Below are 12,193 nucleotides of genomic sequence, written 5' to 3'. Positions count from 1 at the left end.
GGCACAAAGAATTCAAGGGATTTTTTCCCTAAAATTTTGCAGCCTATGGTAAAAGAACTAAGAAAATAAATAAACCCTGAACTCTCCTCCCAGCGAAGAGTATAGCAGAGTTTACCAGGTTCAGGACCTGAAAAATAAAAGTGACCATACCGAGGATCATAAGAATGGAAATTAAAAGTGAAAGGCGATCTACAGCCTTCATCTTGAACTTCTCAGAAACAGTCACACATTCTTCCAGCCATTCATAACTGTGTAATGCTGGTGTTGGAACTCTGTGGAAGGAAGGGTTAGGGGGAATCTGGGGCTGCCTGATATTTTCTGTTCAATGGATGTGTTTATTCTGATTCCTTCAGCCCTTACCAGGTTAGCTGCAGAGTGAAACGGGGCCTAGACTAGGTAAAACAGAGATCTTTCCATTTACCTGTACCAAAAGAGTCTCTTTTGTTTCTTGATAATGGTCTTCTCCTGTGGGAAGCAATAAAAACCACAGTTGTGGAAGAGTGGAGACCCTGGAGTCTGGCTGCCTGGGTTCGAATCCTGGCTCTGCCACCGCCTAGTTTCCGTGGGGTGGAGCAAGGCACTAAATATCATTATTTCCTAAATGTAGTGTCATTTAAAAAAGAGGGAGAGAGAAACCCCAGGGGAGGGAAAGGAAAGAGGCAAACCTCAACTTGGGACAGGGAAGACTTACCATGTTGCTTTGGATGGTCTCCACCAGAATTGACCCAGGTTTCACTACTTGAGAAGAGTTATTCTGGGCTTTGGATCTAGGTAGAAAAAAATCAGAGCCAAGGATTATATAACATAATCTGAGGGGCTGATGAAAGGTGCTTTTCTAAGTCATGCAACATCTATGCTTCATAGTCTAGATTCTTGATAACATTCACAATGCTCAACATTCAACATCCATAATTGCTTAACTTACAAAGAGAACCAGGAACATGTGATTCATTCTGAAGAGGAAGACACTCAATGAAGACTAAGCCTGACATAACCCTGCTATTGGATTCAAACTGCAAAGTTTATCTCTTAGTGGCAGCTTCAATGTCAGTCCAGGCCCTATATCCTTAGCTGGGCTGCTCACAGATTGCCCTGGAGGGCCAGTCAGAGATTTGGGCAGAGTTTAAACACAAAATTAGGGACTCCTCATGTCTGGGTCTTTACTTTCTTTCCAGTATTTTCTGCTGCCTCAAACTTTATCCTTTATTTATTTATTTTTTTTAGCCCAGAAAGACTTCAGGTTTTCTCTCAGTGTTTTAGTTGCCTCTTACACTCCAAGGTTGGCCTTCCTTCAGGCTAGAAGCTATATAAATGGGAAATAACTTTCTGCCATTTTCTTTTTCCACATGTGGACCCCGCTCTAGAATCTGCTTGCTTTTATTCACTCTCCAATGCCTTCTTACAATTGTTCATTTGTTTTGTTTTCCAGAGTTTAGTTATTTTCTACCAGAGGGTCTGGTCCAGCAAAAGCTTACTCGGCCTTTTCTTGGAAATTTCTTTTTGTGATCATCACATACAGGAAAAAAGGGAGAAGTAGCACCAGACCCCCTGGTTCTTGCCACAGTGGAGTAGCTTGTGTCAAACTAGCTCACCTCCAAAAGCGACTATAACAACTGCACAAAATGTATAACTGCTGTCTTAATGCCCTGGAGAATGTAGTCAGAGTTCAAAGGGATACAAACCCCGAGTGAAGTGAAGCACACTGAGATGAGCTCCTCATTCATCCAGGCCTTCCCCCCGTCCCCCAGGACATTTGCCAAATGGTGGTGCAGGGGCATACAGTCCAAGCAGCAAGTGGCAGCATCACTTGTCTGAGGAGACAGATGTCAAAATGCAAGACCATGGAGAAGTGAGTTCAAATATCTGCCTGGAATCTTCTCTCAGGGTCACAACTGGCTCCTAAGCTGTACATGTATAGCTTAAGATTCCAAGAAAGCCCAGAAAGCAGAAGGTGCCAAAAGAGTTGAGCAAAGACTGAAGTAGTCATGCAGTGCTGGGAGCAAAAGTTGGTGTTCAAAGCTTATTAAACATGAAGGAGGACTGGTATATTTGCAAGGGAAAAACATGATCTTTTCAATTGATAAGGCAAAAACATTTAATAAAATTTAACGCCTGCTGTGCTAAAAACACTCAGCAAACTCAAAATATAAAGGAAGTGTCTTAATCTGATAAAGGATATCTATGAGAAAGCCACACACCATGCACACTTAATGGTGAAATAGTAAACTCTTTCCCTCTGAGTTTGGTAAAAAGTCAGGGATGTCCACTGTTATCCCACTGATCTATATTGTACTAAAAATCATAGCTAATGCAATAAAGCAAGAAAAAAAATAGAGATTGAAAAGGAAAGAATACAATTGTCCTTATTTGTAGGTGAAAATCTAAAGAATCTACAAATTATTAGAATAAGTGAATTTAGCAAGGTTGATCATACAAGTTCAATATATAGAAATCAATTGCATTTCTATATATTAGTGTTGATCAATTAGAAGATCAAATTAAAAAGTACACCATTCACAGTAGCATCAAAGACCTAGGAATAAATCTGATGAAAGATGTACAAGAACACCACACAGGTCAGGCACGGTGGCTCACACCTATAATCCTAGCACTCTGGGAGGCTGAGGCAGGAGGATTGCTTGAGGTCAGGAGGTTGAGGCCATCCTGAGCAAGAGCAAGATCCATGTACCTACTATTAATAAAAATAGAAGAAATTAATGGGGCTTGCTGGTGCACACCTGTAGTCCCAGCTACTCAGGAGGCTGAGGCAAGAGGATCACTTGAGCTCCAGAGTTAGAGGTTACTGTGAACTAAGCTAATGCCATGTACTTTACCCAGGGGACAGAGTGAGACTCTGTCTCAAAACAAAAAACAAACAAACAAAAAACTCCTCCAAAACAAAAAAACCAAGAACACAACACAGAAAACTACAAAATATTATTGTGAGAAATTAAAGAGCTAAACGAATGGAGGTATAAAAATGTCATGATTTGGAAAATGATGTACAAATATTAAGTGTCTTACAAATTTATCTATAGATTTCATGTAATTCCAATCAAAATCTCAGCAAGTTTTCTTTTACATAAGTTGAAAAACTGATTTTTGAAATGTATATGGAAATTCAAGGGGACAAGAATAGCCAAGATAAGCTCAAGGAAGAGCAACCAAGTTGCAAAAATTAAGCTACCCTATATCAAGACTTAAAGCTATAGGAATTAAAACAGAGTAGGACTGGCACAAGGATAGAGAGACATAGACAATTGCAGAGGGTAAAGTACACAGAAACAGACTCACAGATACATAGGCACCTGACTTATAAAACAAGGCATCGCTGCCATTGCATGTTCTTTTCAATAAATGGTGCTGGACCAATCGGATATCCATATAGAAAAAGATGAATCTTAATCTCTACCTCACACCACATAAAAAAATAAATGCCAGGTAAACCTAAGTATAAAACGTAAAACAATAAAAATTCTGAGGGAAATCATAGGAGAGTAGTTTTATGATCTAAAGAAAGCCTAAGCAAAAAAGAGTTGGAAAATTTGATGCATTGGATTTTTTAAAATTAGGAACTATTTACTATTTACCAAAAGATGCCATTAAGAAAGCAAAAAAAAGAAAGCCATAGAATAGATCATGGTACACACATTTGACAAAGGATCTTTTAAAAAATATATAAGGAACTCCTGAAAATCAATAAGAAAAAGACTAACAATCTCCCAAACGTAGGCAAAAGATATGTCACAAAAGGAGAAGTCCAAATTTCCAATAAGCATTTGAAAAGCAATACATCAGTAGTAATCAGTAATGAAATACATTATTAAAATCAAAATTGTATATCACTGAACCCTTCCTGCCAAAACGGCTAAAATTATAGACTATAAATACCAAGTATAATAAAGTGAGGATATAACTAGAACTCTCATACATTTCTTGTGGGAGGAGATATTGATACAGCCACTTTTGAAAATTATTTGGCTTACCTAGTAAACCAAAGATATATATATATATATATATATATATATATATATATATATATATACCCCATGATCCAGCTATTCCACTCCTTGGTGTATGTCTAAGAGAAATGAGTATGTCCACCAAAGGACATGTTTAAGAGTACTTGTAGCAACTTTATTTTAACATCTCCAAATTGGAAATAATGAAAATGTTGATGAGCAGAATAGATACATTATGCCATATTTATACAATGGAATACTATACAGCCACTAAAAAGAATAAACCACAGCCAAATGTAGCAATGTGGGTGAATCTCAGTGAAACCCAGACACAACAAAAGCATACTGAACTTATATAAAGTTCAAGAATGGATTTAAAAAATGATGGAAATCAGAGTAGTGGTTACCTTTGCAAGGAGTATTGACTAACAGGAAGGTACAGGGAGACTTCTGGGGTACTTAAAATATTCTATGTCTTGATCTGAGTGGTGTTAACATGTGTATATACATATGTAAAAATTCACCAAGCCATATACTTAAGATTCGTGCACTCTGTGGGCATTATATAATATAACTAAAAATTATAAACAAACCAAAGGAAAGTGTGATGAGTCCTGAGACCTACAGTCTATGGAAAGAGTATAAAAGAGCTTCACTGGGTCCCCCAGCCAGTCTAGCGGGTCCACCATGTCCTGGGAAAGCATATGGAGAAACATTTCTGGACCTTTGGGCCTCTTTTTATTATAATTCTTCCTGTCTGAACACAGCTCGAATCAATTTTTAGGACTGGCACTCAACTGAGGACATATGAAAAGCACATAAAAAAGAGACTTTTTAAACACCAATTGCAGAGGAAGGCAAGAGAAAGGCCTGGATGCTGGTGGTTTTTTAGTCTAGATCACGAAGCGGAGGCTGACAGAGATGACTTGTTGGAGGCCATTTACGTGGTGACTCACACTGTTCTGAGAATTACTTTGCCTTTCAAAGACTGCCCCGGACTGTCGCTTCAGTCCACTGGGGAAGCCATTCTTCCAAACTTACATTTCTTTTTCAAGAAGCAGGACTTCCTTTTCCTTTTCTATATGCCTCAGAATTTGCTGGTATTTCTTCCCATGAAATAAAATAAAATACTTGTCATAAATGAGAATTTTCGTATTTTATTACAACGTCATTAATAAAAATATTCTGCTATGTGTTTTCTAAATGGTGCGTGCTAAATCAATGTGAACACACAAGTAGGAAGGTGTTCTAATAAAACATTGAGAGCTATTAGTGACCAGAATGGATAAATGGGGACAAAAGGAGTTCTCACCTGGGACCCTGCTTGTATTGAAATGCCAGCTCTGACATTTACTAGCTTTGTTCCCCAGAGCATGTTCCCTTACTCTTTGAAAGATCATATCAGTGTCATCCTCACAGAGTTATTGGAAAAATTGATTGAGAAAAATACTGTATGTTGAGTGCTTAGACAGTACCTGGTACAAAGTAAATCTTCAACATACATCTGTTTTGTTGTTGTTGCTGTTGTATATAAAGCACTTTCCCCAGTGGCAGATTCTAGCCTAATGAGAAATCAAGGACCTCATGGCCTTGGAGGAATTCTGCCTGTACTCTGACGTTTCCCCCAGAGGTGGGGTACCTTTATGTAGTGGGCCTGGTCCTCGCAGAGCTGATATACGGATTGATAGTCACTCTCTGTCTAGAAAGAAAGAATATTAACAAACCCCGTGAGTTAACTCGGAACCAAACCTAGGCTGTTCCCTGCAGCCCTATCTGGTGTATCGGGCAGTTGGCTGGTTGCCTAGCAACTGCTTACTTGAAGGGAAAACAACTGCATCACAAAGAGGTCATTCCGTCCATCACACGCACTGTCTCAGGTTGAGCAAAGGAAAGTGTTTGCCCAGGTTGGCATGCTCCTCTCAGGTGAAATATGAGGAGATGTTTTAAGGCAGTTAGTTTTGGGATTCAACAATGGTATTGGAGGTAGAGGAGAGCGTAAAAATGGTAAGAGCAGTACTTTTAATAGAAGTTTCCTTTCCCTTCACCCACACGAGAATCAGAAGTTCATTTGTCAGAAGTTCCAGCTCCTCCCACTCCCACACCTCAAGCAGGTCCGTTTCTAAGACCCCTGGGCTTCTCTCTTGTTTGTACCCCGGGCAGACCCTCAGGGGAAGAAGACACACTGCCTCTACCTTGACCAGCTGCTTCTCTTGCTTTGCACAGGACTCTGTTGACTTTTGTAGTCTCACCTATGGGAGACAATGAGTGATGGCAGAAAGTGAATAGCATTCTTTTGTGGAAGGCAAATGCGGAATTATCACCCTCTCCAGACCAACAGGGAGCATTACCATAATAGTTGTCATGTGTTGAGGACATATGAAATTTGTCAATTTAACAATTTAGGGTGGGCACTGTTAATATCATTTTATAGATGAGACAATGGCATGGAGAAGTTAAGTACATAACTTGTTTAAAAGTCACAGTGGCAGGGCTGACATTTAAGCCTCAGTAGGCTGACTCCTCATTCAGTGAGCTCACCCAGCTCTTATCCCCACTCATATTTCACAAGACACACTGGCATGACCGCTGAGTTACACAGGGAACAAAAGAGAAACCTCGCTTCTCTTTTTCAGAGAAAAATATAGGACAATGGAGCTCTTGTATGGTGGGCTCAGCCGAATCACCATATTTGCCACATCAATCTTCAGAAGGCTTCCTAATAAGGTTTTGCCTCCTACTAGGCATCCAATTCATTCAACAAATATTTATTGGACATCTACTATGTGCCCAGCACTGTTCTAGACACTGGGAAGACAGAAGTGAACAACATAGAAAATATTTATGTTCTCAGTGGATTCTCCTTCTAGTAGAGAAAAAAAAATAAAATAAAAATACATTAAAAAAATAAAACTTCTTTGGCCTTCAAGCCAGGGGTTGGAAAATCAGATAAGATCATGACACATCTCTGTATAATTGGAGGATTTAATATTCCCTGTCTACTTGAATATCTGTATTTGTGTGTCCTCACTTAGAACATCAACTTCCAGAGGGCAGGTCCCAATGGCCATTCAGATGGATGATGAGGACCGTGGAGTGATTCCTTCCTCTTTGATGCATTGCAGTCATCTCTGTTTCTAGTGTAACTAGTAACGTTTTGAATGTCCCACAGGCCACAGGAGTAAAGGACATTGGCTCATTCATTACAGGGAATAAAGGACATATGCTCCCCTCTGATAAGCACATGGGCATAATAGCACATAGTCTATGGGACTTCCTGATAGCAATTTCTCCTAGAACCTGGAATTAACATATCTACCAGAAAATCTCTAGGTTTGCTTTTCTACTTACCTTCACTTCTGCCAAGATCTGCTTTAGGGCTCCTTTTTCAAGGTCAACATTTTTAAATCTCCTTGAAATCTGAAACACCATTCCAAAAATCATGAACTAAGTAAGGCACACAGACATGAAAACCTGGGAAAGTGGCAGACTTGGGGGTCCCAGGCTGCAGAATGGCGGTTAACTAATTCAGGTCCCGGATAGCAGCTTGATGGAAAAGTATCTCCTACTCCCGATGAAGGCTGCCCGACAGACCTTTTTGTTCCCATGGTACATGGTAGCTATCGCACAGTGAGGAGACAAGGATGGTGAGAGATGGAAGAGAGAATGGGGCAGAGTGGTTGGGAAAGGAAGGCAAATCTTTTTTCCCTTCTACAATCCTTTAGCCCTCTCACCACATCTGTAATTCCCAGAGAACAAACAGTGGCATCAGTCAGAGTCCGTTCTAAAATTTGGAAGGCAGCAGAGGGGAGGGAGAACATAGATTTTGCTGGTTGCCCCTTCTCTGGTCTTTCTGACTGAAGAGTTCAGGAAGAAGACAACTCTATTGGGATTCCTAAGAAACGAGCCTTGTTTCAAGGGTGGAATTTGCGGTGAGGACAGCAGCCCATCCATGGGTGTATACATGCATTTCCTCATCGAGATGTGCCCAGGACCCTTCCCCCATGCTCCCAGCCCACCCCACCAGCCTGTTTCTTGTGAATATGATGTTCTTAAAGATCCCAGGGCCCTCAGAAATGCAGGGACCCCCTCTTACCTTCTTCTGAAGCTCCACCACATTTCTGCTTAGGATATTATTACTTTTTTCCTGTGGAAAGAAGGAAATCACCTCTCATCAAAGCTGCTCTGCTTCCACACCTTTCCTCCCACTACACCATAAAATAACGTCTAGGGGTAAGGGTATCACATGGGAAAAGTGCACACTGGCCCCACACAGTGGCAGTGGATCCGGGCACAGAGCTCCTGGGTTCCTTCATTCCCAGAGCATTCTCTTAAACAGCTGTGATTTCTACACTTACAGAAGCGACGGATGTGGGATGATCCCTTGGGAAAGACAGAGAGGCAGAATGGGAGTAAAATGCATCCAATGGTTCTTTTCTAGACATCTCCTTACCAGCTTTGCTGTCTCTAATCCCAGATCCCTCAGGGCTTCCTCTTGCTTAGATATGAGATGGTTCAACTCATCCCTCTCTTTGGCTCGTCCTACTGACAGGGTGATCTCTCTTTCCAGACTGAAAAATATAAAGTCACCTGGGTGTGGATCAGTCCTAAGAAAGCTGCCTGGATCCCAGCTGGAGAAACTACTGCCTAAGTCTCAGGGACTTGAAGTAACTACCAAATGCAGTGGCAATAAAATGCCAACCTAATGTGGAAATTTAATGCAAAACTGTATACATGAACTACACGAGGGAACTGTAATGGATGTTTTAGGATGTAACTAACATGTCAAGATTCAAAGAAGTGAAATTTCCTCCCACCTTCTCTGGATCCCAAGGGACATGCAAGTGAGAAGAAGCCCTTCCCTCACCAATTGCAAAGGCTGACCTTTGAATGCTTTCTTCTTTCTCTTGAATTTTTCTAAGAAGAACCAGATTTGCTTCGTCCAGTCTCTGCAGTTCCTTTTCAAGTTCTGAGTTCAGGTAGTCAAGGTTCTGTTTTATGACTGCTAATGTTGGTATTTCCATTATCTCTTGCCTACAGAAAAATCATTTTCATTACCTAACTCAGGAAAACATTAGAGCTTTAAGAAGACTTTCCCCTGTAGTCTCATTCATCCCCTCATCTTTGGTCGTTAATAAGCCTGACCTGCTCTACTTTATTTTCCATGATAAATTGATTTCTACAGTGTTTTGCGTAAATTCCTGGGGTCGAATCACATTTTAATTTTAAATAGTGAAAGTGAAACCTGCTAATGCATGTACCTTTTATGAAGCAAAAGAAACATTTTTTCATATGAATACTTATACTCTAACATACTAGTTTTCAAAAATTTTATATGAAGCATGAAGAATCTAAGTGACACATGCAAGGGAGAGGAACTTCTTCAGTGTCCTTTTGTACAAACTTGAAAATCTTCTAACCCAGTCAGGGAGGTGCATGGGCTGGGTGGGGGGCACAAAGGGAAATAGTCTTTTCCCCAAATAAGACTGATTTTCGACACCCCCTGCATCAGTCTGATGAGGTACAGAGAACTGAAACCAAAGTTCCTTCTCCCTAGGAAGACCCCTCAGACTTGAGGGGGTGACGTGCTGCACAATCGAGGTCTTCTTCCTTACAGAATTGCCAGCCTCTTCCCATAGTGGTTCCCGTACTGAACTCTTTCATTATTCTCATTACTTACGCATCATCCAATGGGTTCTGTTCAACTTCTTCCACTGTAGATTTCCTAAAATGTTAATACAAACATTTGTTATGGGAACAAAGTCCCTAATGGCCATCATAATAGTTGGCCCTAGAAGGAGCAGATAAAAAAGTAAACATTGTGTTCAGGCAACACAGAGCCAGGAAGAAACCCAAGCCTTCTATACTCTCTCACTCTCTAGGACCAATGGCAATATTTTTCACAAGCTACAATTCAGTACACCAGATCATATTTTAATTTAAAATCTCATACATGAATCCAACTGGAGTACAGAAATCTTTTTGTTTTCAAAATTTTCTACTTTGGCTGCCTTTTCCATTTCTTTCCTGCATTTGTTCTGTCACAGGTAAAGCATTAAAGGTACTCATGTATGTCTATTGACAAATATGCTGAGATTTTATTTGTAACCCAAAACTTCATGGAAAATTAGAAAAAAAAGATAATAGAATCAGAGGTTACTACAAAGTTGGTGGCCTGATTTCTATTAGTCTATTACTACTTTCCAATGAGCTCTAGGTATCCCAGGCTGAGCTGCCCCTGAAAGAGCAGCAGAAAGAGCAGCACGGGCAATAGGATACAACCACTGGAAGGAAGAAATGCACATCAGGCTCTCAGGCACGGCATCTCCTAACCATCACAACGAAACTTAAATTCAGGACCAAATCCAATCTAAGAAAAGTAAAGTACCAAAACTCTCTTCTCCTTTCACATTCCATCTTCTCTTCTTTTCTCTTCTCTTTGGAGCTTTTTTGTTTTAATTCCCTTTTCAATTTCTTCTCCCACTTCTTTCTTCTTTCATCACTCTCTCTGCATTTCCCTTTTCTTTCCTCTGTCTTCACACACAAGGCATCCCAGGCTGTGATGATGCCTTTGGAGCTCACCCTTCTCTTCCCCACTGAGATTTCTTCTGCTCTCAACAGAGATTTCCAACTGGACGTCAGAACTTTCAGTAAAGGCATTGCCTTGCTGATTGAGTTCTCCACATGCAGCTGGACCTGTCCTCTCTGGCTGGGTGGGGCAGCATGTCATAGTGGGTGGGGGGTGGGCGACCAGGCAGCAACCCAGCACCGTCAGCCCTGCAGGCAGAGTGGGAGCGGAGTTCACAACTTTAGGATGGTCTAGATCTCTTCTGAAACAGCAACAAGATCTATGGGACAAAGTTCTGGACACAGTTGAAATCTCCTCCGAAGCAGTGATCTGCTCTATGGAACACATTTCATTTCCCCAAATCTCTAGGGCTAGCAGTAATTTTGATTACTCTCCTTTCTCTTCCATGATCTGTGTGTGGCAGGTGTACAAACTCCCGCCCCCAAATCCAATCCATGTCTCTCTGTTCAATACATCCAGGAGCTACGGGGTAGGGATGTCAGGGAGCAGGCCAGGAAGGATCTGAAAGAGGTCTTACTTGTAAGCTAAACAAGCCCACATTCTCACTGAATTGGATTCTTGGAGCCGCAAAACAAGGTCCTTTATTTTCCCTGAGCGGGCACTGCCCAGTCATTGGGAAGGAGGGTCTGATGTTTCAAAGGTGGAAAGAGTGTGTGGAGGTGGAGCAGGAAGGAAGAAAAAGGGGTATTAGGTCCACAGACTCAATTCTACCGCCCCTTCTGTCAGAATTCCCCTTTCATTTTTTTAGTTCTTAAATTACTGGAAGAGTAGATGGACACATCAGTGTCACTCTCTGAAGCATTCCTGGATTCCTCTTTGTTGACTAAGAAGATGAGACAGGATGCAAATTGAAAAGATATCAATAAAAGTGTGTGCTTGGACTTCAGATCTGTCCATTTTAGTTCCTTACATTCAATTTATTCCTCCATGATCTAAGTCTAACCTTTTCCAGATAAATTGTACTAATCTCAAGCTCCTGAAAGGCCTTATGGAACATGCCATTGTCCCTTCAGGAATGTCTCTCCTGTGCAGGAGTATCTGCCATAATCTCATCCATCCTTCTCAACTCGGCTCAAATGCTGATTCTTCTACAACTTCCTAGATGCCAGCCCCTAGTCCCAGCAGAATTATTCCCTCCATCCTCTGTTTTCCTCTTTTGGCATTTTATATCATTTTTCAGAATATGCACACACTGGTCTTCATCCCACAATTGGGCCATAAGCTCCTTGAGAGAGTGGGTTTTAATCAAAGCCATTTTGATTTCCTTCCCCAGTTGTGCTCCAGGAGCACTGTTTACATGGACTTCAATGGGAATAGTGCCCCCTGGAGTTGTTCAAGAAGAGGATGGCCCTGAAAATGGAGAGTGGAAGTAAGCTGGGTTAGATATGGGAGTGCCTGAGTTTCATTCCATGCTGACACTTCATAGTTATATTACCTTGGACATGTTAATTAATCTCTCTGAGCTCCAGCCTCCTGACCTGTGAAACGAACACTAGTTCTACTTCACCACATCAGGGTGGAGATTAGATGAAATAATATACGTAAAGCTCCTAAAACAATGCCTGACATGCTGTGGTGCCTAATTCTCACCCATTCTCCCCAACACGACACATGTTTCATTTTTCTATCCCTTATTACTTTTGCA

The 12,193-nt window shown here is 41.0% G+C and overlaps 1 protein-coding gene across 1 annotated transcript; it reads right to left on the bottom strand.

The window, feature by feature from the left end:
• Positions 1-245: 245 nt before the first annotated feature.
• On the bottom strand, positions 246-10,689 carry LOC105872381 (transmembrane and coiled-coil domain-containing protein 5B-like). Its single transcript, XM_076004632.1, has 11 exons — positions 10,592-10,689; positions 9,640-9,684; positions 8,844-8,993; positions 8,413-8,530; positions 8,056-8,106; positions 7,311-7,379; positions 6,155-6,211; positions 5,602-5,661; positions 5,004-5,068; positions 692-767; positions 246-465 (listed from the first exon to the last, which is right to left on the bottom strand). The coding sequence occupies exons 1-11, from the start codon at positions 10,687-10,689 to the stop codon at positions 418-420; spliced, it is 837 nt and encodes a 278-aa protein (XP_075860747.1). The 3' UTR covers positions 246-417.
• Between the last annotated feature and the right edge of the window lie 1,504 nt (positions 10,690-12,193).

This window comes from Microcebus murinus, chromosome 6, assembly GCF_040939455.1.
Source record: "Microcebus murinus isolate Inina chromosome 6, M.murinus_Inina_mat1.0, whole genome shotgun sequence".
NCBI classification, from domain to species: Eukaryota; Metazoa; Chordata; class Mammalia; order Primates; family Cheirogaleidae; genus Microcebus; species Microcebus murinus.
Note: the sequence above shows the minus strand (reverse complement) of the source record. Positions and strands in the feature narration are given on the sequence as shown.